Genomic DNA, 27,478 nt, shown 5'->3' on the forward strand with positions numbered 1-27,478 from the left:
ATTTAGTCAAATGGTACTTGACCATTTCTCCTTTAGTCCACTAACTAATAAATTAAATAGTATATTTATTTATCTTCATTTTGGTTGTAAAAACTTCAAGAAAAAACACTCATTTTGCTTTGCTTGATATGCAATTGATAATGAAGAGGCCAACTGACCTGAATACGATCCAGATTCTGTGGTTCTGTTTCCATTTTACTGCTTTCAGCCATGGGATCAGGCCCAGTTGATCTTTCCATATTCAGGCGTTCACGACAAGACAGAAGGAACTGAACTGCCTGCATTTAGAAGTTTGGTAGGAAACTGTATTTCAATATTGCAGCATAATAATTTGATATGCAAGTTACTTTCCAGAATACTAGTTTCTTGACTTTTAAATTCCATCCAGACCAAAAAGAAAGGAAAACAAAAATTGCAGTGTACACAAACTTAGTCCTCTATACTGAGAAACCATCTATTATAGAATTTAAAAAGTAATCAAGTTTCTCTACAGCACAAAATGGCTTATTCGATGCATTGCAAAAGAGAGTTAAAAAAAATTTAACATAAACATCATGAAGTCAAACATTTTGTTGTGAAGCACATGAGACACATCACATGAGGAAGAGCAAAGCAGTTTGTAGCACTCTAAACATTAATCTACCTAGGGAACCTAAGTAGTAACAAAATTCCTGGTAACAATATACTTCTAAATATTATAGCAAAAACTTATTTTAATTCCTCTACTAAAAACCACGCAAATGAAGAAATTTTATAATGCCCTTATAGATTTTGTTGTTAAATGGGTGATGCGTACATGTTATCACTTTTTTATGTCATAAACTATTTTGTCTTATATGTCATGTTTGCATATATTTAAAACTTAATATATATACACATATATTTATTAAAAAACCTTAATATATATAATATGTATAAATTCTAAAAATTGGCAAAAAATAAAAAAAAATACAATTCTTAAAAATTCAAAACAAAAACTCAAAATATAGATAACAATTGGCCCCCCAAAAGATTTTTTAAAAATTCAAAAATTCAAAGCATTGAATATATATATATTAATACAGGTTTTTTTCTTCTTTTATTTTACAGATGAAGATGAGTTTCTTTTAGTCTCTTACCTTCAAAAATACGGCCATGCAAATTCGCGTGCTTTACCAAAGTAGGCTAGTAAAATATTTTTAGAAAATATCTGATCTTTGGGTTTCATTTTTCATTGAATGTTTAGGCCAGATGGATCAAAACAAATAGGGAATATAATTATATTTTTAATATTTTGATTTCATTTCCAACCCATTTCTTTTGTTTTGGAGAGGGGGGATGATTTTTTTGAAGTTTTAGAGTTCTATTTTTTTTTCATATTTTTGGAAAATTTTATCAATTTTTTGAATTCCTTGTACTTTTTAAATTTATATATTCCTCCCAATTATATATATTAAACTTTATATAATATATATTATTAGATTTTTTAGAAATTTTTTAGTGCACTTTACTATTTTTCTCCCTTTTTATTATTTTTTATAGATTTTGGGGGTTTGAATTTTTTATATATTTCAATTTTTAAATATTTGTTAACATATCATATAAAGATATGATTCGTGCTATCAAAAAGTCAACATCAACATTCCATGTTATAAGAATAATATGATAAATTTGTAATTCATTAAAATTTTCTCATTTGCACCATTTCTTAACACAAATTAGTTTGTAGCATTTTTTATTTAAGGGATTAAAATGAAATTTCACTAATATACGACCCTTAGTATACTTTAACTAAAATTCCTCCACAGCACTAAATTGCTCATTAGATGCATTGAGTCAAAGATGACTCCAACATTAAATGCCAAACTAAAAAAAACATGTTTCAAAGAGCATAAGATGTATCATACGAAGAAAAGCAGACTACTAGGGAGAGAAGAAAAAAGGAAATGAATGATAGAGAAAAAAAAACAAGGACAGCAGAAGAGAAAAGAGAGACAATAGGAAAGCAAAGAGAAATTATGCACATATATTCCGAAGTATGTTAATAATAACAATGGATAAAATAACATTTAGTCATTAAACAAGGTAAATTTTCCTTAATCTCTGAATTTCTTTTTTGTTCACTTTAATCTTAGGACTTAGCAACGTTTTTCAATGTTGGTCCCTATAATGATGTGGCACTTTGACATTGTGTCACATCATCGCCTAAAACTTTTTATTAAAAATATAATATTTTAGTTGATAATGTAGCACAATATCAAAGTGTCACGTTATCACAAGAACTAAAAAATGTAAAAAGTTGTCAAGTTCTAAAATATAAATAAAAAAAATTCAAGAATCAAGTTAAGAAGTTGTTTAGGAGCTATATGTTACTTTATCCTTGATAAAGCATAAATACTGGTAACCCAAAATAATCCATAAACAAGAATACCCAAATGTTTAAAACTAGGGGAAAAAATGATAAACCCACAGAAGGAAAAGCTATGATGAGAGAAAGACATTGATAGCTAGTACAAAAGAAACTATGTGGTCTCTTATTCAACAAGATCAGACTATATGCCGTGTAATTTAATGGGATCTGTTATGATAGACTCTTGCAGGTAATAAACAAAAATAGGAAAGTAACCTTATAATTCAACTTTTGAATCAGTTTACAGTGCTGAAACCAAACAAAAAAAAATTAGGCTGTGATCAGCTATCATTTTATAACCTGAATATTATTTTACTTGGGATGCTAAAATGGGGATGATAACCAGAAGACCAACAAATTTCAGAATCTTAGACAGATACTAACCTCAGCAGGCCTTTTAGCAGCAAGCAATGCATTTGTGTAGCCACGTAAAACCTCAAAATCGACATCTTTGGATACCTATAATGCAAGAAAAGAGTATTTATGGAGAGTACAAACAAATTTTATTTAATTATGTAAACGAAATCTAGTAAAGGATGAAGAACAACAGAATTATTTGAGTGAAAAACTGTATATTCCTTTCTGCCTTGAGATACATATGCATACATGTTATAACCTAACAAAAAAAGGAAGAGAATAAAATAAAAAATAAACTATACCTAAGGTCACTAAGCTATTAGTAAGTTGACGTTTTGGTCACTCGACTTTAAAAAGTTACAAAATGATAATTGAGTTATTTGAAAGTTTTCATCTAAGCCTTTGAACTATTCAATGATACTCCTTAAATAAATCATGACAATCTTTTTCTAGTCTAAATAGTTGGATCCATTCAGTTTATGCTCTACAATCTTAAACATAACCAAAATCATCTCACTTATAGTAACTTTCAAATCAATCATTGTACTTTGTGGTTTAGGAAACCATAAGTAAAATTCATAATCCCAAAAAATAGCAAATTACCCAAGAATCTCAGAAAAATGCAACTGCAAAAACTTACTAATCCAGAAAAACCATTAAACACCTAGCCTCCAAAACAAGTGAACAACAATAATCATGCTCAAATAAAATACCCAACCTCACAAGGCAGCAAGCAAACAGTAACTAACAGTGACGAAACCCCAAAAACACACCAAAACACCCTGACCACCACCTCCAATTGAACACTCAAGCATCAAGCTTGGTTAAAAACCATGAGTCGACATCGAAAGAGAAAACAACAGTAAGATGATGTCGCGTAGACCCCCCCACTTGTCGGCACATGAAAGGCACAAGACTTTAGATCACAAACCTCCAGGTCTTTAAAAACAGTGGATCGAGCAAAGAGGAGATACAAGTGATCCACGAAAATATCCAAACATTTTTCATTTTAAAGAAGTGAAACACAAACTCAAACATTTAAACCAAGTAACTCTAATACCATGAAAATGAAATTTGGTAAAGGAAGAAAAAAATTTGAGTTAAAACTGTATAATTCATTTTACCCTAAGATATAGATTTATACATGATACAACATAACAAAAAAGGAAAGAGAATAAAATAAAATCCTTAATATAATCCCTATAAACCAGCTAAATACTGTATAAAAAATATTTTTATAGCTATACATACATTAACTAACAAATTAAGAGACAATCAGCTAGTGTAAAAGAAAATATTGTTGTAAATGTCATTCAAAGCTTTATACAAGTCAACTAAATTTTGCATTATACAACTTAGGTTTAAGAGAAAAAAAAAGGAATAATTCAGACACAAGTTGAATAATTCAGACACTAGAGTTGGATCCCAAAACATGCTAAGGAACTACAAAGACTTGAAGATCATCAATCTTTATCCTTAAAATGCTTTCAAATATAAATTTGAAACAATAGAGACAAAGATGGAGGAGCTTCATTTGAACATTCATGCACTATAATTCTCGTAAATGATAACAACACAATTATACATGTTGCGCCAATTCAATGTTTCATGAATGAACAAATTACATTGAATTTGAATGTAATAAAGTTAACGAGAAACTCTTGAAGACTAAGAATTGCAGAAGATAACTAGAATTAATAATTAGTTGGCAAATGTATAAACCAATTCAAGAGTGATTATATTTGAAACACGCTAACCCTAGATGATTTATATGTGCAAGCAAACATGGGAGGGGGGGAGTGTTATTCAATATATTGTGTACACAAGATATTATGACAAATTTTAGATTTACTTTTAGGTAAGCTACCTTGGTGGTAAGTAGTTCTGCTTTAGCAAAGTTTCCCTCTCTCCTAACAAAAGTTTTCCATTTTGTACATGAAATCACACCTCGCCGCCGAACATTATATTTGAAATAATCTAATAGAAGATTATTTATGTCCAAACAAGGGTGGGAAAAGTGTTATGCAATATATTGTGCACGATAGTACGAAAAATTTAACATTTACTTTTAGGTGAATACAAGATACCTCAACCACCCTTAGACCAACATTACAAAAGAAAGTTGCATACAACTACCGGTGCCTAAAGGTTATCATGCATTGCATCAAGTCACAATCAAATGGAAAACCTTAACAACAGAAAGTTACCGCAGCAGAAAGTTTATATGCAGCAGCACTGCCATCATAATCCTTAAGTTCATATTTAACTTCTCCAAGCAAACGAAAAACCTCAGGGTCGCTTGTTTTCACCTATAGAACATTAATATTACTTAGAATAGAGCATTAGTTGATTTATTGTAATAAAACTAAAAACTCATAAGTTCCATTCATCCAATATTAACAAACCTTCACCAACTCTTGAAGCAGAGAAGTTGCACGTGCATAGTCCCCTAATTCTGTTAATGTAACTGCTGCTCCCTGCAGGCCATCTTAAATTTTAAATTGTCACAGGCTCATAGATGCTGAAGTAGAGATGCATTTATTTGTCTACTTAATAATAAGTATATATATGCACATATGTTTAGATCTGAACATCAATAAAGTTACTATAAAATCAGAGTATTTCAACGAGCATTTTGAAATTGAGAAGAAATTGAAAGATGAAATTATTCTCAATTGTGTAATGAGATGAAAGAATACATAAGTACTTATACAAGCAATATAGGTTTATTTGAGGAAATTAATAAATTGTACATAATCCAAAAATCCCTAATAATAATCAATTCAATCCCTAATAATTAGTAACTCCTAAGATCATGTCGTTTGGTCAAGCATAAGTTGTCAGCAATAATTTGCATAAGTTACCAACACTCTCCCTCAATTTGTTGCATAAATATGACATGCCAACTTGCAAACCAAATTCTAAAAATTCTATTGCTAATGTAATGACCTGATTTTTTGGATGGTCTGGGAGTTCAATTTGAGAGATTTTTTAGAATAAATCGGGTTGAATAGAATAATAAAAATTAGTGGTCGAGTTTTCAAGAGGTTTAATTAGGTAATTGAGCAATTAGGATTAAATCGTAAAGTTCTCAAAAGTACTAAGCAAAATCATAATTTTCTAAATGTTGATTTTTTTAAAAGATGGGGGTTTTAAATTGTAAACTACCCAAGGGACCCATTAGCAAATGGACGTTTAATGGTTTTTGGAGGGATGCACGGTTACAAGAAAACATGAAAAAAGCCTTTTCATCTATTTTCATTTCAAATTTTTTTTTTTTCATTTTCTTTGAGGTTTTCATTGCAGAGAAACTTTCTTGAAAGGTAACATCATTTCCAACAAAAATTAGAAGAGCTTTTAAGTTCACAATCATGTTTCTTTTTTTTATCTTTTCTACTGTTAGCAATATTTGGCTATTAAGAGATATTTGAGATTTTGATTAGTTTTTTATTTAATCTATAATTTTCTAACTCTAGTCTATGATTTTTTTTTAACCTTATAATTTTACATGGTAATTTACTTTATTTTTCAATTTTTATTATATTTTCAGTTCAGATAGAAATGAGTGTTTTCTTAAGTTCTTTGATGTTTCCATGTTATATTGAGGTTAAGAATGAGACTAGGAAGATGAATGAATGCTGAGAATGATTAGAGTTTGTTCTTGAGTGCCATTGATGAGTGCTTAAGAGAAAGTGTGGTTTGGATGAGTGATCAACGAGTTTCTTAATGGTTTCGGAATAGATTTGAGTCCCTAATAATGAATCTATAGGTTTCCGATAGTTCCTCGAAAGTGGGCATCAAAAGCAAGAAAATGTCTACACGAACGAATTGCATGATTGAATTTTAATTTAGGTGTTTTGATTTTATTATGTTGCTGACCTTAGTATATTGTGGATATTGATTCTGAAGCGAGAGAAGTTGGTGAAAGCTCGAAATCAAAGGGCAAGGAGAAGGTGATCGAGGGGTAATGGAAGTTGTCAATTTGTGCTTGCATTTTTATTTTGTTTTATGCTAAATTCTACTGCTGTAAGTGCAATCATGAATGTTAATTGGTGGCATGCGTTTATGCATTAGTGATTATGAGTGAAATTGGTTACTTATTGTTGAAAATTTTTTGATAATGTAGTCGACTTTGTGTTGCTATGCTGCTGCCATATTGAATTATGTTAACTTGGAGTACAAAATATGTTAATAAGTTAAACGATTTTGAGATAGCTTTGTGTGCCAAGAGATTTAATTTTGTGACACTTTGTGCAACTTTATTCGGGAAATTGGTTGGAAGTCATATTATACACACAACGGATATTCAATATTTGGTGTACCTAAAAAGCACTACTTCGTCAAAGAATGGTTGGATATCCGTGTATCCAATTATGAGTCTAATTTTGGTTAATGGGCTTTAACAGTATGTTATAAAATGAAATTGATGCAAATAAGGTTATACTTTGTGATTCGGATTTTTTATATGAAATTTTAGATATTTCGATAGATTTGGCATTATTGTGAAAGATGGTATTTGTGTGCAGTGTTGTATGTTGTTAAATGTTACTTGTATTTCGACTTAGTTTATGTTGTTGGTTATTAATTGAACAAATGATTACACCATTATTGTTGTTTAACATACCACATATTCGGAAATGTTAATTCATCACTAAGCTTTGTGGCTCAGCATGTGGTTTGTTACCATGTGTAAATAATACGAGAAGTTTCAAAAGGTCGCTAGGGAGTCAAGCTGCGTTTCTGGAGTTGCTTGTTTGCTTAAAATCTATTGTTGTAATAAGGTCTTTCTTTAGTAGTTGTTATGGGCATGTAATAGGACCTTATGGTGTTATTTGGTTTACCGTTGATGTATTGTTAGTTTTTGTATTGTATTTAGTGTATTTTGACATATTTGGTATGTTGGACATGTGTTTTGATTGGTAGTTGAATTTTGAATCTAATTTGCATGTCGAGTGGTAGTTGTTAAATGATAAATTTTACTTACGGGTCACATTTTGATCCGTTTGGTAGTTTTAGACTTGATTTAGTATGTAAAATGTGCTAGATATGCCTTGGTACATGTTTGGTATTGGTTAGAACTTAGAGGTACTTAAGGGTATTGGTTAGTGGTTTAGAATGACTTTTCTACAAAATTTCTTGGAATGAGGTATTGAAACCTAGATAAGAGGCATAGATACCATTGCTATGATGTATTGGTATTATACATGTCTGTGTGTCGAAACATGTGACCTTGTAACTATCTATTTGAAATTCTATCATTGGTATTGATACCAAAGGCTAGGTATCGACACTTAACCTCTATTTTCAATATTTTGAGTCTCGAATGTTGTTTTTAGCTCGTTTTTGTTGTGCATTTGATCTACAATTATATTATATTCATAATACCTTTTTTAAATGAAAATTAAATGTTGCGTGTGTTTGTATGTTTGGTTTTGTTTTGTTCGAGGTTACTTCGATAGTTAATGTGAAATCGAGCATCCAATCGTCTTTTGGCTTGGGAGTATGGTGTTACATTTATTGGTATCAAAGCTCTAGTTTAATCGATTTTGGACTATTCCAAGCAAAAATTTAACGAGTATGAATGGTTTAGGATTAAAACATGCTTAGACAAGATTATGTTGTATTGATAGTATGCTATAATGTTTTGTGAAAAATGACGTTTTGATTATATTGTGTTTGATATCTATGATAAGCAATGATATGATGATGGTTGGTTAATTTGGAGTGAGTCTAGAATACATTCCCAGAGGTATTATAGTCTTGACTCGTGATTTTCAGCTAGGGGTGTTTATTCGGTTAACCGACCCGAAATAATATTAACCGAATTAACCGACCTTTCAAAATTTTTAACCGTTAACCGAAACGAAATTTTTTCAAAAAAAATTAACCGAACTGAAATTTTTTCGATTAATTCGGTTAACCGACCGAATTAACCGAAAATTATATTTTTTTTTTACTTTTGGTTAAAAATTAACCGAATTACCCGAATTAACCGAATTAACCGGATTACCCGAATTAACCGAATTGAATCACTACATAATTAAATTATTTTTAGACTTTTAGACTTTAGTTTTAGTTTTAGAATTTTATTTTTATTTATTAAATTATTTGTAATTTTTATGATTGGGTTGGGTAATTAGGTTGGGTTGAATACTTGGGTTTGGATTGGGTTTAGGTGAATAGTGGGCCTATTTATATATTATAATTTTATTTATTAATTTTTTCGGTTTTACCCGAATTTGGCACACCCCTATTTTCAGCCGAGGGCCTAGAGCACTTGAACCGTGCACCTCAAACTCTTCTTGAACCGCGAGCTCCTCAAGAGGAGGCAAGTGATGAGAATCACCCTAACGCACCCAGAGTTGGTATGGATGTGGCTAGAGGGTCACAAGCTCCTTGTAATGAGGCCATGTGGCGGACCATCGTTAATGTTCTGCGCAATCACTGGTGTAGCCCTACCTGTTCAACCTGCAGTCTTTGACAAAGTTTAGTGCTTTGTTTCGGGGATTGCGTGGTGTAGATCCCTTTGTTGTTGAGTATTGGTTGGAATCCGAGAGAGTTTTGGATCAACTATGGAGAAAAAGGTCTCGACAGATAGATTGACTTGGGTTTTCTTTAAAACCGAGTTTTAGAGGAAATACACTCTATCTGGAAGGAGTTTTTGATGCTAGCTCAGGGGGAGTGGTTCGTGGCTAACTACAACCATGAGTTTCTCCAAAATGATTCCCACAGGGTTAAGAAGTATTTCTACGAGGTTTGAGGGAGGAGATCCAAATATAGTAAATGGCACATAGACTCAGGGAGATTGCTAACCTAGCCGAAAAGGTTAAGATGGTCGAGCAGGTAGTGGGATCTTAGAGGAAGGTTTCCACTAATGTCTGTAACTTAGGTAAGAGGGGATCAGGATCTGCTAGTTGTCATCCGGCAACAAAGCAAGCTAAGAATGCTCATGATACCTCAAGTTCTAGGAGATCAACTGCTCAATTTCAAAGGTCTGACAGTGGTCGCTAACAATCAATTTCTATGGCTAATTTTGTTGCCTCTGTTTGCCGCATTATGATACTAGTTTGTGACCACTGTGGATAGGAAACATGGAGGGAAGTGTTGGAGGTGAGTCAGAGCTTGAACTGGCTGTGGCTGAACAAAGCATTTATTCCATGACTAGTCGCTTAATTCGAGAGTTGCTCAAACACAGTCGTAGTGGTCAATTCCTTATACATGTGGCCGGGGTGTTGCTAGAGAAGATTCAACCAAAGGTGGAGCTAATGCTGACCATGGGCAGAGTAGAGTTGCTGAGGTTGTTTTGGGTTCTAAGGTGAGGAACCTTGCTCTGGCTTATGTTGTTCGGAGTCATGAGGATCGTGCTGCACTAACATGGTCTCAAGTATGCTTTTTTTAATTTGGTTTTCCCATGCATGCATTAATTGATTTTGTTTCTTCACATTTATATACTCGTAGATTAATGATTTCAGGGAGTGTTCTAATACTAGTTTGGGACAGAGGTACTTGTTTTAAGTCCATTGGGACAGCATGTCGTTAGCGAGGTGCGTCAATGGTGCCTAATTGAGACCAAGGAGCTACTTTCCATGCTAATTTGTGCTGAAATCTAATGTCATTAATGTAGTATTTTCATCTATATATAATTGTATTTTTCAAATAAATTGATTTAATAAAATATCTATCAGTTACATTAATATCTATTATATATTATCCTTAACGATTTATATGCAAAGGAAAATCAAAATAAATATTTTACTTAATAATTATTTACTGTTTAACTAATAATATTAAGCTGTAGTTACGTGTTCGGATTGTAATACGAAAAGACAGCTTATATTAATAAATAACCTAAACATATCCTTAGTCTAATTGAAAATAAGTCACCTAGCTTACCTCTGGACCAAGAAGTAGAATTAGACATTGATGTTTTTCTAGGAACAACTCCTCTGTCCATTGCACCATATTGTATGAATTCGACCGAGCTTAAGAAATTAAAGATCTAGTTGCAAGAGTTGTTAGATTGAGAATTCATTCGATCAAGTGTCTCTCCTTAAAGAGAACTGGTGTTGTTTGATAAGAAAAAGACATTATGTTGCGATTGTATATTTGACTATCAACAGTTAAATAAGGTGATCATTAAGAAGAAGTATTTGTTGCCACATATTGATTATCTGTTTAATCAGTTTAGGAGAGTTTCTGTTTTCTTTAAAATTGACTTGAAATTAAGGTATTATTAGCTAAAAGTGAAAAAAATGGATATACCAAAAGATTAGACAACCAAATCTTATCAAATTATAATCTTTTATAATCTTTTAAGATTACTTTTCATATTTACTAAGGTAACCTTAATTTTTCATAAGTGTTTCATTAAAAAATCAAGACTTCAAGTAAATGGGCTTTGTCACTTGTTTTTCGAATTGAGTCAATTCACGCGGGTCAAATAAGCACCATTTAATAGATTAACCTCTATAAGACACTCTTTGTGCAATGGTCACAGGCTTTAAACTATGGCCTGTGACATATAGAGTCTAATCTAAAACTTATGAAGAAAGATAATGATTTATTTGAAGATCCTGAGATGTATAGAAAGTTAATTGGAAAGTTGAATAACCTTAAATGGTTGCATATTTTATTTTTGTTATAAGTCAATTCATGTCCTCACCAATTGTGAAACATTTAGGCAACGTTAGAACACATTCTTAGCTATCTAAAGGACATAAGAGTTTCATATAAGAATTTATGAACACATTAATATTGAATTTTTTTTAAATGCAAATTGATCTGGATCTAAGACGCATAAGAGATTTACTACTAAATATTTTATTTTTGTGGGACGAAATCTAATTTCTTAGAGAAGTAGGAAACAAAATGTAGTATTCTAATCAAGTGCAGAGTCAAAATACAAAGCTATGGCACAAATCTATATCTGAAGTTGTATGGTTGTATCAACTATTAAGTGAATTAGGCTTCAAGACATTGTTACAAACCGAGTTATAGTGCGATAACCAAGCTGCTCTTTACATAGATTCTAATACTATATTTCATGAACGAAATAAGCACATCAAAGTTGATTATCATTTTGTTAATGAAGAGATTCAACAAAAGTTCATCTTCAAATGGAGATATCTTTACCAAAGCTTTAAATGGAGCTCGAGTTAATCATATTGTAACAAGTTAAGCATGATTAATATCTATACTCCAACTTGAGCAAAAGTGTCAGAGAATATATTGTATAGCTATAAATATATAGCTGATTTATATGGATTTTTTTCTTTCCTTTTATATAAAGGTGCAGCTTTTAAAAAAAATGCACTTTAGGATTGAATGAAATTTATAATTTTTCACCCAAACCAAATCTTCTTCAATTTTTTAAATTCATGAATTCATTTACAAATACTATGTTACTTAGTTTTGATTAGGTTATTGGATTGTGGATATTTCAGATTTTAAGATGTTATTGTAATTCTCTCTGATTCATTTTGGATTTTCTCCCGTAGTTCATCTCTTTCTCCCTTGGTTTCCTAATTGCATCTATATATTTTTGTTTCTCCCACTAGATTTAATCTTCTTTCCCTACTTGTTCTACATCAACTTCCTATTTGGTTTAAATTATAGCACTTAAAACTTCAACTTTCCAAAGTTAAATAAGACAAGGAAGACAAAAACATAAAAATGAAATTGAAAATGAGAAGTGAATTTGAGAAGAAATTTAATATTCAAAGAATAGCAGCATATAATATTAAACAAATATTAATCACAAAAATATTCCCAAACTTACTTCAAGTGCAGTTTCATCTTCTGGAGAGGTACTTAGTGTTGCCTCAAACTGTGCCAGCCTAGTCTGTTGTACATAATAGCAAGGGGTTAAATATTTCCATGATACAAAATCCAAGAGGCAACAAAAAGAAACTGATCACCCATACTAGAGGATCAATGAAAATAAATTTAAAAAAAGAATAATTAAGAAGAACCATTAAGCCAATACTTACAAAAAAAAACAATAACAACAGAAAACTAAAATGAGCATTCATCCATGGATATGGTGTTCCGCAAATAAACATACCCAAAATAAAAATAGCTTAAGTAATTTTGAGCCCAAATAAAGATAGAAGCAAAGAAACCCTGTAAATATCATAAATGTATATACCCTTCTAAAGGCACTTAAATAAGCCAGCTTTTCTTCCTATTGCTTAAAGGCAGAAAGCGACAAGCAGTGGGTTAAAATGCTTGAAAGCTTGCATGTATCATTGCCTTTTAAACTATCTTAAACATTGCACTATCTAGAAGATAGGCCATAACAAGCTATTTCTCAAATCAAAGGCAAGAAATTCCTAAATTTAACAACGATGTTCCACTACCAGTACCTCAAGAATAGCTTTCTGTTCTCGTGACAGTTTCTTGTCAATCACTGCAGCTTCCTCAGGTGGATTGACACTGGAGAGTCATGTCAAGATACGATTATTCATCAACACAAACTGATGGTAATAACTAAGCAAAAACAAAAGAGAAAAAAATTAAAATAAACAAATAACTAAATATTTTGAATTTGAAGCTTAAATAACATGTACTCCAAATACATAGGCATACAAAAAACTTCAAACAATTTCATTACACACAGGTAAATCAACTTCCCTCTGAAAGGTACCTTTTTCCTTGATGACAGTTGACAGCCGCATTTTGTGCAAAAAAAGGCATAAGCAAAATGGCTTAATAACCATGCTAGATTCAACCCAATAGTACAGCACCTAATAAACATATGGGTGAATGTATAGTGCTTATTAAGGATAAATTTATGCGTACAATAACTAGAATGCTGTAAATAAGGACTGTATCTCAAATAAAAAACAAATTAGCAAGGGGCAATTTCAAACAATAAATGGTTAAAGACTAAAAAATAATTCATGTGTTTCACATGGCTTTATCATATTTTTGTGAAGTTGTAAGTTAACTATAACTTATGCTAAAATTAGAGGTGTTTAAGAGCTAGACTAAGCTGGTTCGGGTTCGGGTTCGGGTTAAGTTTAAACATGATATTAAAGCAATTTATGCTTGTCAAAACTAGACCAACCCAAAATAGGGGCTAAAATTTTACCTAAGTCCACCCATATTTGTAAATAGCTAACTCAATCCCATTTTTAACCCATCAATATTTTTAAAATTTTGAATATTATTTATATTATTTACAGTTTAATAGTTAATAATTTTTTTTCATTTATTGAAATTTTATATATGAACAAAAACATTTTTTAATGTTTATATTAAAGTATTATATATTAGTAATTATCTAATTTTTGTGTTATAAATTATATAATATATAAACATAAAATAATATAATATAATATACTACAAACTTGGAAAATAGGTCAAGCTAAGCTTTCACCTTGACTATTTTGGCCCAAGCCCAGCCCATATTTTAAACGGATATAGTTTTTTCCCAAACCGATTTTTCGGACCTAATATTTTGGTTAAAATACCCCAAAATTTATAGCAGGCTTATATGCTAAATCTTAGAAATATGATTTGTTTAGATTTTTTAGGGATTTTATTCTCTTTAATTACTTTTCTTATTTTAATACTTGTAACTAGTATAATACAAACTAACATGAAAATACACAAGTTTCCTATTACAACTTTTCTCAATTTCCTACTTTTCCTACGTTATATCAGAGCTTTTTAGCTCATTTTCGAGTTTGGGTTATTGTTTCATCATCAGGTTAGACCCAAAACATTTGAGTATTTTTGTGTGATATTTAAAGTGACTTTTAATGTCAGCGCCGACACAGGGAAGCGCAACAACCAACAACTAGTCAATTCCCAAAGACATCCAAGTCATCAGTACAAAGGGCTCACATGCCACCTGAAGACTTTGCCTTCCTCATCATATGGCATATCATAGGGGCTTCTGGAAGGTGCCCAACTTACCAGAATTTTCCTCTAGTGTGACTTGCTACTCCAACCAATCTCTAGGGGTTGGGAGTTCGGTTGGAGTTGTTGTCGAGGGTTCCTTAGTGTTTTTGCTACTATCCAATGTTGTTTGGTTACAACTTCTTGCTATTTTTGCTATTATTTGGATGTTGTTTGGTTACAAGTTTTGGCAATCAAATTGGGCGATAATTGATTGTTGTTATTTACTTTCATTTCTTTTTCTTCTTTGCGTTATTAAGAAATAGATATGATGAATAAATCTAAAAATATCCATTAGTGAAATGATTCCAATGATGTCCTAGAATATTCAGCACAAGTTGAATGGTTTCAATTATATAGGTTGGAGGCCATGACCAAAGTCCTTACCTTAACCGCAAGGAGGATGCCGAAGGCAAAGCTAGTGAATGGAGTGAAGTCGTAACAAGGTAGCCATACTGGAAGGTGCGGCTGGATCACCTCCTTTTCAAGGAGAGCTAATGCTTGTTGGGTATTTTGGTTTGACACTGCTTCACACCCAAAAAGAAACAAGTTATGTCTGAATTAAACTTGGAGATGAAAGCCTTCTTTCGTTCTCGATGATGAAGTAAGACAAAGCCTATGAGTTTATTATCCTAGATCAAAACAAGTTGATAGGATCCATTTTTACGCCCCAGGGTCACTCCCATGTGGCAACGTGGGACTTGAAGAATAATCCATCTACTAATAAGATCGGACAAGCTTGGCTTAGAAATAAATGTGAATATTCAAAACTCTATTGAAAGTGAGGTAATAGCTTTGATGAATCAATGTAAACTTCTTAGGGCACTGTTGGATTATTTGGATTTTCTATATTCAAGTAAAGGGAATATTTCTTGTATGTACAAGGTATGTCGACCATTCTACCGTCCAGACAAACAAAATAAATCACAACATATTTTATGGATTTTAGAATGGGTTTACCCTTTAGAGAGCGCAATCGGCTAATGTTTAAGCATCTAATACATTAGCTCGATAAGCAAAAGAGGGGGATGAATTGGTGATTAAATTGACAAAATAAAAGCTTAAAAATCAACAAAATTATTTTAATAGTTCAACCACAATTGCCTACTTCCACTAACTTAACATTTTCTTAACTAAGGATTTTCTCAATTCATTAACTTAGAATTTATAACTTTCAAGAACAAGGTATAACATTTTACAAGTCTAAATTTTACAAGTCTTAACATTTTACTTAAGCCTATTTGTAAACATATAAACATATAAACTTTAAAGTGGTAAGATACCACCACTAATACTTGTAAACATATAAACATTACAAGTCTATAAATTTTAGAGAAAATGATAAGCAAACAAGGAAAATCTCTCAAAGGTAATAGTTTATATGTTTACAAATAGGATCAAGTAAAAGATGAATAAAATAATGAAATCTTTGATTATCATTGAACTTTTGAACTTGTTTCTTATAAGACAATATTTTATACCTCCAATTGATTTCTAGCTGTTTGAGGTTGTTGGAAAGAATTAGTAGCCGATTGAAGCATTAGTTGCAAGCATTAAAAACTCGCTGCATGTTGTGGTATCAATACCCATAAAAGAGGTAAAACAAAAATAATCGTTAAAAATAACAAAAGAGTGAGAATCAAAAATGACTTGCCAATTAAGTTGCTTAGAAAGTTTACTAATGAAAAACAAGTTATAAGAGCATTCTAGAGTATCTAAAACTGACATTAAAGGTAAGGGGAGGTGAAATATATTTTTTCAACACTTTCAACCAATGTTTGAGATCCATTAGTTAAGGTAACCGTAGTAGAAGAAGCAAAAGAAGAGGTAAGGGTAGAAAAAAGATTTTTGTTATCAAAGATAAGATTAGAAATGTGAAGTAGTCACCTCATCAAGAGTAAGAATGGTTGGGCTTGTAAGATTCTCGTATCTCACCGAAGCTAAATCTGTTCGCAATCCAATTAGGAAAAGAACCATAAAGAATTTATCCCTCTACTTCTTTTGATCCACAACATTCTCAGGTAAGAGACATAAGAACATTAAGCTCATCCATCAATGATTCAACTTGACCCAAATAACTAGTCATGTCTTGCTGATTTTGTTCTAAATGGACAAAATCTGAAACGACTTTATAGATACACAAAATATCATTAGTATATAGGTTTTTTGCCTTAGCCCAAACTTTGTAACAAGTTTGCAAGACTAAAACAAAGTTCAAGTGAATGTCACAACAAGCTACATAATTGGGTATCAAGTTTAACCAAAGAACTTTACCAATTTCATCAACAACAGTAACTTCTTTTTCCAAAATGTTTTTATAACCTTTCCCCCATAAACCACAATCTGACAAAAGCAGCCAAAGAAACTTAATTAATATTGTCCTAGAGTTTGACAATAAAAATAATAGGAGATTAAAAAGCACCAAGAAGAAGGGTCAGGTAGAATTTGAAGGATCCATATCAAGGGAGAACAAAAATTAATTAAAAATAGAGATCATGATTGAATCAATACAAGGATAGCACCATTGTAGTAAGACAAATGACGGGAAGAATTATGAACAACAACAGCTGGAGGGAGGCCTACGTGCTCTCACGCAAAGGCGAGTGAGACAAATTTTGCATGGCACATGTGGCCCACATGCACTGTTCCCGGTGAAACTTTTTTGATCGAAGGGTCAACGGGGACTAGGCTTTCAATGGAAGGGGTAGAGAGAACAAGAATTGATATTTTGCCCTTCTAGATAGTGTTATGGCTACTAACTCTTGTCCCAAATGAAATATACTCTAGACTTGTTAGTTGAAACTTGAAAGTCGAGGACGTGTAGCATACTAATGGTTCCCAATTTATAGCTTATGAAAGATAGTTATTTAAACATCCTGAAAGTATAGGAGTTAGTTGAGAAACAAAACAATCTTGCAGTAACTAATCTTGATATTGAGTACTTCGTTAGTGTTGCGAGTCAATTCATGTCTTCTCCAATAGTCAAACATTAGGCAACACTAGAATAAAATTCTTTGTTATTTAAAGATAACTCCAAGACAAAGTCTGTGACAACCCAAATTAGACCCTGGTCGGAATGTGGTTTCGAGACCACATTACCGAGCCAAAAATTTATTTTCGTGTTTTAATTGCATAAATTGTTGTGTGACAGTGAATGCATGAGAAATTAAATGCTTAATATTAGCATTAGGATTGTGAATTCATTCAAAAAGGACCTAGTTGACGAAGTTAGGAAAGATGATAGATGAATTATAAGGATCAATTAATAATAGGTTGAGGAAGCATGGTTTTGCATGTCAATTTGCCCATAAAATTTATGGTGGCCAGCCAAGGAGTGATAATGCTCCACTCATTCTAATTTAAAATGTTTCTTTGGTGAACAAATGATGGGATTAATAATAGAAAAGGGAACAAAAAAAAATGGGTGTCATACTTGCCATCACCTAGCCGAAAAACCAAGAAAAAGAAGGGGAGAAAGGAACTTGGGAGGGATTCGGCCATTGCTTGCCTAGGGAGAGTGTTTGATGTTGTGGCATGAAAAATGAGGGAGTTTGAATGCTTAATAAGGAGGGAAGAAGGAGTGTTCATATTTTCTTTCTTTTGCAATTGTTCTAACTAGAGGAAGAAGGGGAAACAAGATTCGGCCAAGGTGGTCCTTTAGACCAAGGTATGTTTAATGTTGTCTTAGAGATGCATGCATGTTTTAAATAGCCCATGTTCAAACCTTGAATCTTGTTGATAACATGAGCAATCGGTCATGAGAAAGTGTTCAAGGAATGGTTGTTGTTCATGTTATTTGGATGAGAAATGGTGAGTTTTGTTGTTTCATGTTAAAGTTAGGTGAATGATGATAGAGGAGTGTTTGAACTATAAAAAAAAAAAAAGAAGAAGAAGAATCGGCTACCTTGTTATGAGCTAGGGCCGAATGTGAGTTTGGTTGTGTTTGAATATTACATGCTTGGTAGAATGGTGGATGAAGGTGCCGAATGTATGTTGGATTGATAGAGTCTTCAAATTGATTTTATGTGTGTATGCATGACCGAATATACGTGGTCACATGAGTAAGGAAGTGAGTTATTTGATATGTGGTAAAAGTTAAGTACTAAATCGAAGGTTGCTAAAAATTGCCATTTCTTAGCCGAATATGTGCTTGATCAATGAAGGAATTGTTGAAGAATATAGGTGAACTTGGTGAGAGCAATCGGCCTAGTGTATAAATGATATGAAGATTTTAGGAAATTGTTTTGGTTAGGTGCATGTATGATTAAGTATATTCGGCAATATACTTAAAGTGGGTACATGATATTACATTATAATTATTGAGCTTAAGTATATGGATATGTGTATATGTGGTCATATAATGACGTCTTGGTTTGAAAATTTAATGATGTGTGATTGCCGAATGTGATAAATAAATTCATGTTATTGGGTTAAATATTGAATACTCTTATTTGTATTATTTAAGCTCAAGAACCTAAAGGAGAGGCGTCCAACAAGGGGAAATCGAAGGTCATCGAGTAGCCGACTCGGAATTATTTTACCCAACATAAGGTAAGTCATTAAGCATGTAGTGGGTATTATTTCAAATGGTCATAATGTGTATGTATTGATGCTGATTGGAATGAATAAATATACATATATATATGCATGTACGTATGTGATGATGAAATTGTTGAATGAATGAAAAGAGGTAAGATGTACTGAGTTGTTGATCTCGGCACTAAACGTGCGGGATAACCATTTATGACCATGAGATTGGCGCTAAGTGCGCGGGATTAAATTGTACAGCACTAAGTGTGCGATTCGACTATGTTGCACTAAGTGTGCGAAATGAATATGATGCACTAAGTGTGCGAAATGACCATGCGGCACTAAGTGTGCGAGTCTAACTATGTAGCACTAAGTGTGCGATTTGATTACGTGGCACTAAGTGTGCGAGTTGATTGTATAGCACTGAGTGTGCGGGCTCAATATACATTCGTGAATCATTATGGACACTATGTGTGCGACACTATTGAGTCGATCGCGGACAGCGGGTCGGGTAAGTGTCTTGAGCACGTGGTTAATAGGTGCTATGCTTATACTTGGTGTTGAGCTCGGTAAGTTTGAACCTATGTGACAACTATACTTGAAGTCACGTACATAAAGTTTATCGTAGGATGGGTGAAAGGCCGTTTAGTCGTTTGATTGTAACGAAAATAAATTGATTTATGAAAATGCTTCAATGTCCTATTGATGAGTATATGGAATGTGAATGCATGAATTGATATGAAATTGAATCGATAGGTTGGAGGAACTATGATATGGTTCGGAATGGATGGAGTAATTAGCCTCGTTCCATTTTGTTTTCTCTTGTGATAATGTTATTGATGGATGGTAGTGCATAGCTTATGACTTACTGAGTTATAAACTCACTCGATGTTTCCTTGTCACCCATTATAGGTTGCTTGGACTCATCTATTTTTGCGGGGTCAGGCCATCATCGAAGTCATCACACCGGATAGCAAGTTTTGGTACTTTCTTCTTAGTTGGCTTAGAAGAACATTTTGGCATGTATAAGCTAGTACGTTGTGTTTGAATTTTGGCATGTAAACTTTAAGCCATGCGAAAATGGCACGAATGTTCGATTGAGTTGGATCAAGGGTAGGCATGAAATGGACCTAGTTACTTTCGTAACAGATGCTGGCAGCAGCAGTGTCATGAGATTGAAAAATCATTAAAAATAGTAGGAGTGGAATTAATTGATGAATAAATTATGTAATCGAAGCTCGATGAGTCTGTTTTCATGAGGAAGTAACGAAAAGGTCATATGGGCAATATATTAAGAGATAATCAGATTTTTGTGGGACAGGGCCAGAACGGTTTCTGGATTCCCTGCTCCGACTTTGGAAATTCATTATAAATTAACCAGAGATAATTAGGGGTCGTACCATATATGTACAGATTCCTCTCTGAGTCTAGTTTTCATAGAAACAAACGGCATCAGTATTGAAGCCCCGTGCAGGGAGATATCCAAGTCGTATTGGGCAAAGGTCAGTGTAGTCGACCCCTGCAACTTGGGGGACTTTGACTAATAAACTGTACTAATTGGCCCAACCAAAAATTCTAGAAAAAAATACATAGATGGGCACATGAGTCTAGTTTCTGGGAAAAATTACGAAACTGATTTTCGAGTTACGAAACTCAAGATATGATTTTTAAAACGACTAGTACACAGATTGGGCAGTGTCTGGAAAATAAATTTTGTAAGAGGTTAAAGCCAGTTAACACCTCGTGTTCGACTCCGATGTCGGTTTCGGGTTCGGGGTGTTACAAAGTCTATTGTATTAAAGCTATAAACACACAAAAAATACATTGCCGACAAATTTGTAGTCTAACAATCAAGCTGCTCTTCATATATCCTCCAGTCTAGTGTATCATGAAAGAACTAAGCAGAATACACGCTATCTTTTTGTTCATGAAAAGATTTAACAAAATTTCATCTCTATAGGCTATTTCAAAACTGGATATCAGCTAAGAGATATATTCACAAGCCTTAAACGGAGCTCAAATTGATTATATTTATGACAATTTCAGCAATATTAATATTTATGCTCCAGGTTGAGGTGGTGTTGTAATGCTGTAAATTAGTCATAAATTTACAATAAAGAGAAAAATGATTTGTAGAATTTTTTAGGGATTTTATTCTTTTTAACTACTTCCCTTAGTTTTATAAATAGGTTAACTTATGATGTGAAAAAATAAAAATTCTCTTTTAACAATTTCTTATTTCTCAATTTCCTATTTTCATTAAAAACCAAATTAAAAAATAAAATAAGAAAATAACTCTAGTAAAAGCTACATGACATGTTAGTCAGTTTAGGCTCAAACTCTATTGAAGAAAAGAATTGTCCGCATAGAGCATCACATCCTCAAATTCAGTGACAAGAAAGAAATTATACTATAGAGAAAGAGAAGTTTTCTTTAGCATTTTCTAGATGCCACAAAACAAGATAGGTCTAAATGACAAACGTATGCTCAGCCATGAAAAACTCCTTTTTTCAATTTTCCTTTAATCATACTAGTATTGCATAGAAGAGTTCATGTGTAATTAAGCACTCTCAATAGTAGAATAAAGGAAAAGCAAAGCAAAACTGAGAAATGATATGACAGGTCAACTGATCTCATAATTTGAGACGAAGAGAGAAACATTTAATGCTCTAAACGCACCTTCCTGGTAGGAAGTCTCCAAGGGAAAAAACTAGACCAAAGACCGCAACAGCTATTCCTACTCCAATCTGTTAGGAAAAGAAAACAGTAGGTCGAGATGGGAAAAGGTTTAAAATAAAAATTATCATGATGTTCCTACATTAGTGCCAAGACCAATTGTTTTCTTCTCTGATTCAACAGGTGCATCATAGTCAATTGGTCCAAATTCTTTTTGTTCCTCTACCTTCTTTTGTTCAAGTGCAGCCCTGAGTAGCATGCACAAACAATGATTATTGTCAAAGAAACTAAAGTATGATGAATATATAAGAACAACTTATCCAAACAACTAGCACCATACCATGTATATATATTGACAGAGACAAATTAAGGATAATGATTGAACTATACTGCAATCACAATTCCCAAAGAAACTTATCACTTTACAAGACAGTTATATACCAGATATGGAAGATCAAAGATGAATACAATCATCTCTCAATATCTAACCAGCATCCACAAACTTTAGGTGACCAGATAGACCAACCAGCATTGAGGATCCAAGTATCAAAGATGATAAATTGATATAAAACTTAAAGTAGTATAGCTTATATATTTGTTATGATGTACAATTGGCACATGATATAAATTATTGAGTCTTGAAAGAAGAACATGAACATAACAGTAAGCACATGAACAGAAAGCGGTACATTAGTAATTACTGTGTGTAATTTGATAAAGATCAGTAACAATTTAATACATTTTAATGCGAAGATATTTCTAGCAATTGTGAACCATGAGAAAAATATAACACGTGTACCTTCTAATTGCTTTCAGCCTTTCCTCAAAGTCAATGTCCAAGGAACGGCTATTAGATTTTCCATCAAATTGAACACTTAAACCAGGTGCCGCTGCAAGGAAAAATAATAGTTAAGTGAATAACCTGAAAGAATTATAAAATTACAACAAAAACAAAATAGAAAAAGAAATAATAAGCCAATTTAGGTTGAAGGCAACCCTATGTAAATGGGGCATAAAAACTTAGGAATCGCTTCTAGGGCTGACAGTTTCCTCTTATGATATACTGTGTTCAACTTTTAAGATCATAAAGCATATTTTATAGAAAAAAGTAGTTGCAAAGGTTTCAACAACAAGACAAAAAAATAGATTTGCAAATTTGAGAAGAGAAGAAAGAGAGAGAGAGAGAGGCTGCTGCCGTGGAAGAGAAAAGGGAGAAAGAATGAGAGAAAAAAAAAGAGAGATTAATCTGAAAAATCTGCTTCATTATCCCTCTAATTTAGAGGGTATTTATACACTTTAAGAGTATACAAAATAAAGAAAATAATCGCTAAAATCCTAATTAACAGCCTAAAATCAAGCATATCTTAACAGCCTGAGATGCCTCCACTTAGAGAAGAAAGTTACAACAGCTCCCACTTCCAGGGGATATATCCCCCAATCCATTTGCCAACTCCCCATCCCTCACACACCCCTTTAAAACAAGACAAGAAGAAATTATTCCTTTTTCATTTAAAATTTTCCCCATTCATGGGATAATTAGACAACAAAAAAAGAAACAAAAAATACCCACCAGGAAACCTAACAACTCAGAACCAAATGGAAATAGAAAGCAGATTACAAAAGGGGGGCTGTTAGAAATCTTGGTAATCAAGTATTGCCACATCAGTAATAAGTCAAATGAACTTTTTTTGCTGGAAAAGAAACATATCTTACTTACCAGCAGGTGAAGGACCGGACTGCTTACTAGCTAATTTCCTGCACAAGGCAATGTTATTTTATTATTTATTACTATGAACTGAAAAATAATCATATTAATGATCAGCATATTTCAAAACTTTTACAACTAAAAAATAATCTCATACAGTTTTTTTTTTTTTGATCAAGTGTCTCATACAGTTTATTCATGTCCACATATCTTAAGGAAGATGAGTAAAAAAGAGAAAAACAAGAATTAGAGGGGGATCTATCAACCTTGATCATAAAACGCGCTATATGAATAGATACATAGTCAAGGGAAAGGATGAATACAAGGAAGCCTTCACGCACATTCCATTAGGGGTCTTAACCAAACCAAATTTATTCATACAAAAACCACATTTATGTAACCAAAATAAGTAAAACAAAAATGAGCTGTCTATTACGAGTTAGAAGTTTGTGGTTATAGTAAAGCTACATAAAGATTGTAAAGGGATGGCGTCCACAGAAGCAAGTCCATGTGATGAAAAGGCCAGCATAAACCAGTTATGGATGGAGAGGAAGACGAACTTTGATAATAAAGACTACAGAAAACACTAACTTAATCAAATGGAAAGCACCACTTAGCACCCCCCCCAAGGCTTACGTGTAGTTGCAATACTAAAAATTGGAAACAGATGAAGATGTTCATTTTGTGCATTTTCAAAAGTAGAATAAAAAGAAACCAACAACTTTAGCATATCTTACAGCACAGACCATCAGCTAGCAAATTTTGAGATACCTTTGTTGTAAGTTAAAACCCTTCTCCTCCTTTGATGTAGCCTGAGTTTTCAGAGGGCAGTCCAAGTTAAAGAAGAGTGAAGTTAAAACAAAAGGAAAAGAGTGTGCAAGTTTACCTTTTGATTGGATTTTCTGGGACCGAAACCCCGTTTACGGTTAGAATCAGAGCATTGTATTTGAAAGAAAGACAAGGTTGAACTCGACGTTGATGTTGCTGCAATCCACATTGTAATAATGGAGGAGTTCTTAATCTCTTAAGTAACGAAAGTTTTTATCTCCGAATAAATAAATTAACATGAAATTAAACTCCAATTCATCATCCAAAGAATTGTTTTTTTCATTGATCTTAAGAAATGGAAGAGCGTGCTGCTTCTTCTTTTTTTTTCGGTTGATTCAGTAACGGGAGAGAAGGATAAGGTTATCCGACAATGAACCGTTTGGTTGGATCCGTAGGTGGATTCCAACCCGATTTCTTATTTTATGCTCTGCTCAATCTGTAGGGTCAGAAACTGACCACCCGAGTGAATTTGTACGCTGAATTTGTAGTCTTTTAATTTGGAAAATGTTTTAGTCCACTTAAGTTAGTGAAGGTTTTTTGTTGGGGGGATAATGACAAAATCCTCTTGTACTTAGCAAAACTTTCGAAGTGGTACATGTTTTTTTTAATTTGTCCGATTTGGTTCCTTAATTTTTTCTCCATCTAACCTTTTGGTATCCCGGGACGTTAATTTCTATCGATTTTTGACATGTGAGCTAATGAAACGATGCCACGTGCCATGGTGGGCCAAGTCTAAATTGGTAAATGGGCATAAAGAAGGACTTGCAAATAATTTTACCTTTTTCTTTTATTTTCTTTTTTATTTCGACAATTTTTTTTTGCATAGACATGTTGTGCCGTTTTCCTTGTTTCTCAATGGTAAAAGCTTTGGGGATTACATTCAAAGTAACCAAATAATTATAAGAGAGAAAAAAATAAATATGAATTTCTAGGCAGAAAATAAACCCACTTCTTAGATGTTATAATAGCCTGAATGGTTCAGGCAGAGACTAAAATCCATTATCATATATGGACCCTTAATATGATTTATCATCAAAACGACCAAACTAGAGGTGCTCATGGGCCGGGCCGGGCCGAGTTCGGGCCGGGCCCATAAAAAATTCTGGCCCGGATCCTAGGCCCGGGCCTGGCCCGAAATATGGGCCTAAGATTTTGCCCAGGCCCGGCCCGGGAAAAAAATCATAAGCCCGGGCCCGGCCCATTTTTATTTTAAAAATTTTTAAAAATTTAAAAAAGTATTTTAAAAATATTTTAAAATTAAAAAAATTTAAAAAAATATTTTAAAAATATTTTAAAATTTAAAAAAATTAAAAAAAGTATGTAAAAAATATTTTAAAATTAAAAAATAAATATATTTATTATATCGGGCCGGGCCGGGCCAGGCCCGGGCCGAAAAAGTGGTGCCCGAGGCCCGGCCCGTTTTCTAAACGGGCCTCGTTTTTTTGCCCAAGCCCATATTTCGAGCCTATATTTTTACCCAAACCCTCCCATATTTCGGGCGGGCCATCGGGCCAGGCCGGGCTGCCCGGCCCATGAGCACCTCTAGACCAAACCCCTTCCAATCATCACTGTTTCTTGCCTTCCATTTTTTGCTCCACTAAAAGTTGTTGTCGTCGGGCTTGAACCCATCACTAATCTTAAAGGAGGCAGTTGTGTTGGGCGTTTGCTACATTCCTTTTGATAATCTACAAGTGATCTTTACAAGCAATAACTTCCTCTTGACTCTCCAACATCATCAACAACAACAAGCTTGGAGAGAATGAATATATACTGCTGAAATCAAGAGAGAAAAAAAATGAAAAAGAGTTTTATTTTCCAAAAAAAAAAGGTTTTAATGAGAGAGAGTATTTAGTGGATGTTGGCATGTTCATCATGGAAGAGAAGAAAAAGCAAAGAAGAAGAGAGGAAGAGAAAAGGAAAAAAAATAAAAAAAATGTTGAAAGTGGAGAAGAAAAAAAGAAAACATAAAATTTTATCTACGTCCTTCTATTTTGATTGTTTAGTATTTTTTTTCTTTAGCCCACAATGCCACATGGCATCCATTTGTTGGTCCATGTGTCAAAATTTGACAAAAATTAACGTCGTCAAGCTGCGATCTCAAAATGTTAAATAAAGAAAAAGTTGAGGTGCCAAATCAGACAAATTAAAAATACAAGTACCATATTAAAAATTTTGTTAAATTATAAGGGGTTTTTTTTGTCATATTCTCTAACAAAAAAAACTGAAGAGTAAAAATAAAAAATAAATTCAATGGAAAAATACACCAACAATTCCTAAACTTTGTTTAAAATTATGTTTCAGTCATCCAATATTCAAAAGTTACGTAATAGTCACTAATGTTATAGAGTTATTTCGTTTTAGTAATTGATCCATCAATTTTCGATGAGGGGATGATGTGGTACATTAATTTTAAGGGTTAATAACTAATTTTTCCTTTGAACTATAACAAAAATATCATTTTGATACTTTTACAATATTTCTTAACAATAACTCTTTAAATAAAACCTAAAAAAAAAGTAAAAAAATTAAAATTTATAAAAAAAATTAAAAATTAGTAAAATATTAAAAAATTATAAACAATTTTAAAATATGTATTTTACCTTCTCTTTTTCCGATCATAAATCTATCATCTACTTTGTTATTCCTCTCATTGTTGCCTCGCTGTGGTTCAGTGGCCTTCATGTACCATTAACAAATAGTATCAAAGTGTTTTTAATTAATAATAATAACTATAACATCTCTCACGTGCCCTGACCACCAATATGGATGGGAGATGTCACCGAAAAACACACAACAAAAATCTCAAAAATTTTCAAGAAAATAAACTGATAGGGATGAGGTGCAAAATAGGACCATAAGTTTTTCAAGTCATGAATTTGACTTAGGGCTCTAGACAATTAGAAAGGAACTTGAATTTTGACACAACTTGAAACTCAAACAAATCCAAGTCAGATCTAATAATTAAAAAAGTAACATTTAAAATAAATAATTAAGATAGAAAAAGAGAATAATTAAATAAATTAAAGATTAGAACAATTAAATAAGAACATAACGTGACATGTAGAAGTCCTAAGGAGCCTTGGAAACAA

The 27,478-nt window shown here is 32.7% G+C and overlaps 1 protein-coding gene across 9 annotated transcripts in view; it reads right to left on the reverse strand.

Annotated features, from left to right (window-relative positions):
- Nucleotides 1-24,874, reverse strand: part of LOC107902037 (uncharacterized) — a 38,824-nt gene extending 13,950 nt beyond the window's left edge. For 3 of the 9 annotated variants that reach the window (XM_016828270.2, XM_016828271.2, XM_016828273.2), the window contains exons 1-13: nucleotides 24,448-24,874; nucleotides 24,333-24,373; nucleotides 23,574-23,611; nucleotides 22,656-22,746; nucleotides 21,999-22,104; nucleotides 21,860-21,927; nucleotides 13,111-13,180; nucleotides 12,525-12,587; nucleotides 5,152-5,223; nucleotides 4,954-5,055; nucleotides 2,774-2,848; nucleotides 2,606-2,638; nucleotides 159-278 (exon numbers count right to left, since the gene is read on the reverse strand). In XM_016828270.2, the coding sequence (XP_016683759.1) occupies nucleotides 159-278; nucleotides 2,606-2,638; nucleotides 2,774-2,848; nucleotides 4,954-5,055; nucleotides 5,152-5,223; nucleotides 12,525-12,587; nucleotides 13,111-13,180; nucleotides 21,860-21,927; nucleotides 21,999-22,104; nucleotides 22,656-22,746; nucleotides 23,574-23,611; nucleotides 24,333-24,373; nucleotides 24,448-24,558 (990 nt within the window). In that variant the 5' untranslated portion in view covers nucleotides 24,559-24,874. The remainder of the gene's footprint in view (nucleotides 1-158; nucleotides 279-2,605; nucleotides 2,639-2,773; nucleotides 2,849-4,953; nucleotides 5,056-5,151; nucleotides 5,224-12,524; nucleotides 12,588-13,110; nucleotides 13,181-21,859; nucleotides 21,928-21,998; nucleotides 22,105-22,655; nucleotides 22,747-23,573; nucleotides 23,612-24,332; nucleotides 24,374-24,447) is intronic. The other 6 variants (XM_016828272.2, XM_041095822.1, XM_016828274.2 and 3 more) reach the window with 3 other exon arrangements.
- Between the last annotated feature and the right edge of the window lie 2,604 nt (nucleotides 24,875-27,478).

The sequence above is a fragment of the Gossypium hirsutum genome, chromosome D06, assembly GCF_007990345.1.
Source record: "Gossypium hirsutum isolate 1008001.06 chromosome D06, Gossypium_hirsutum_v2.1, whole genome shotgun sequence".
Classification (NCBI taxonomy): domain Eukaryota; kingdom Viridiplantae; phylum Streptophyta; class Magnoliopsida; order Malvales; family Malvaceae; genus Gossypium; species Gossypium hirsutum.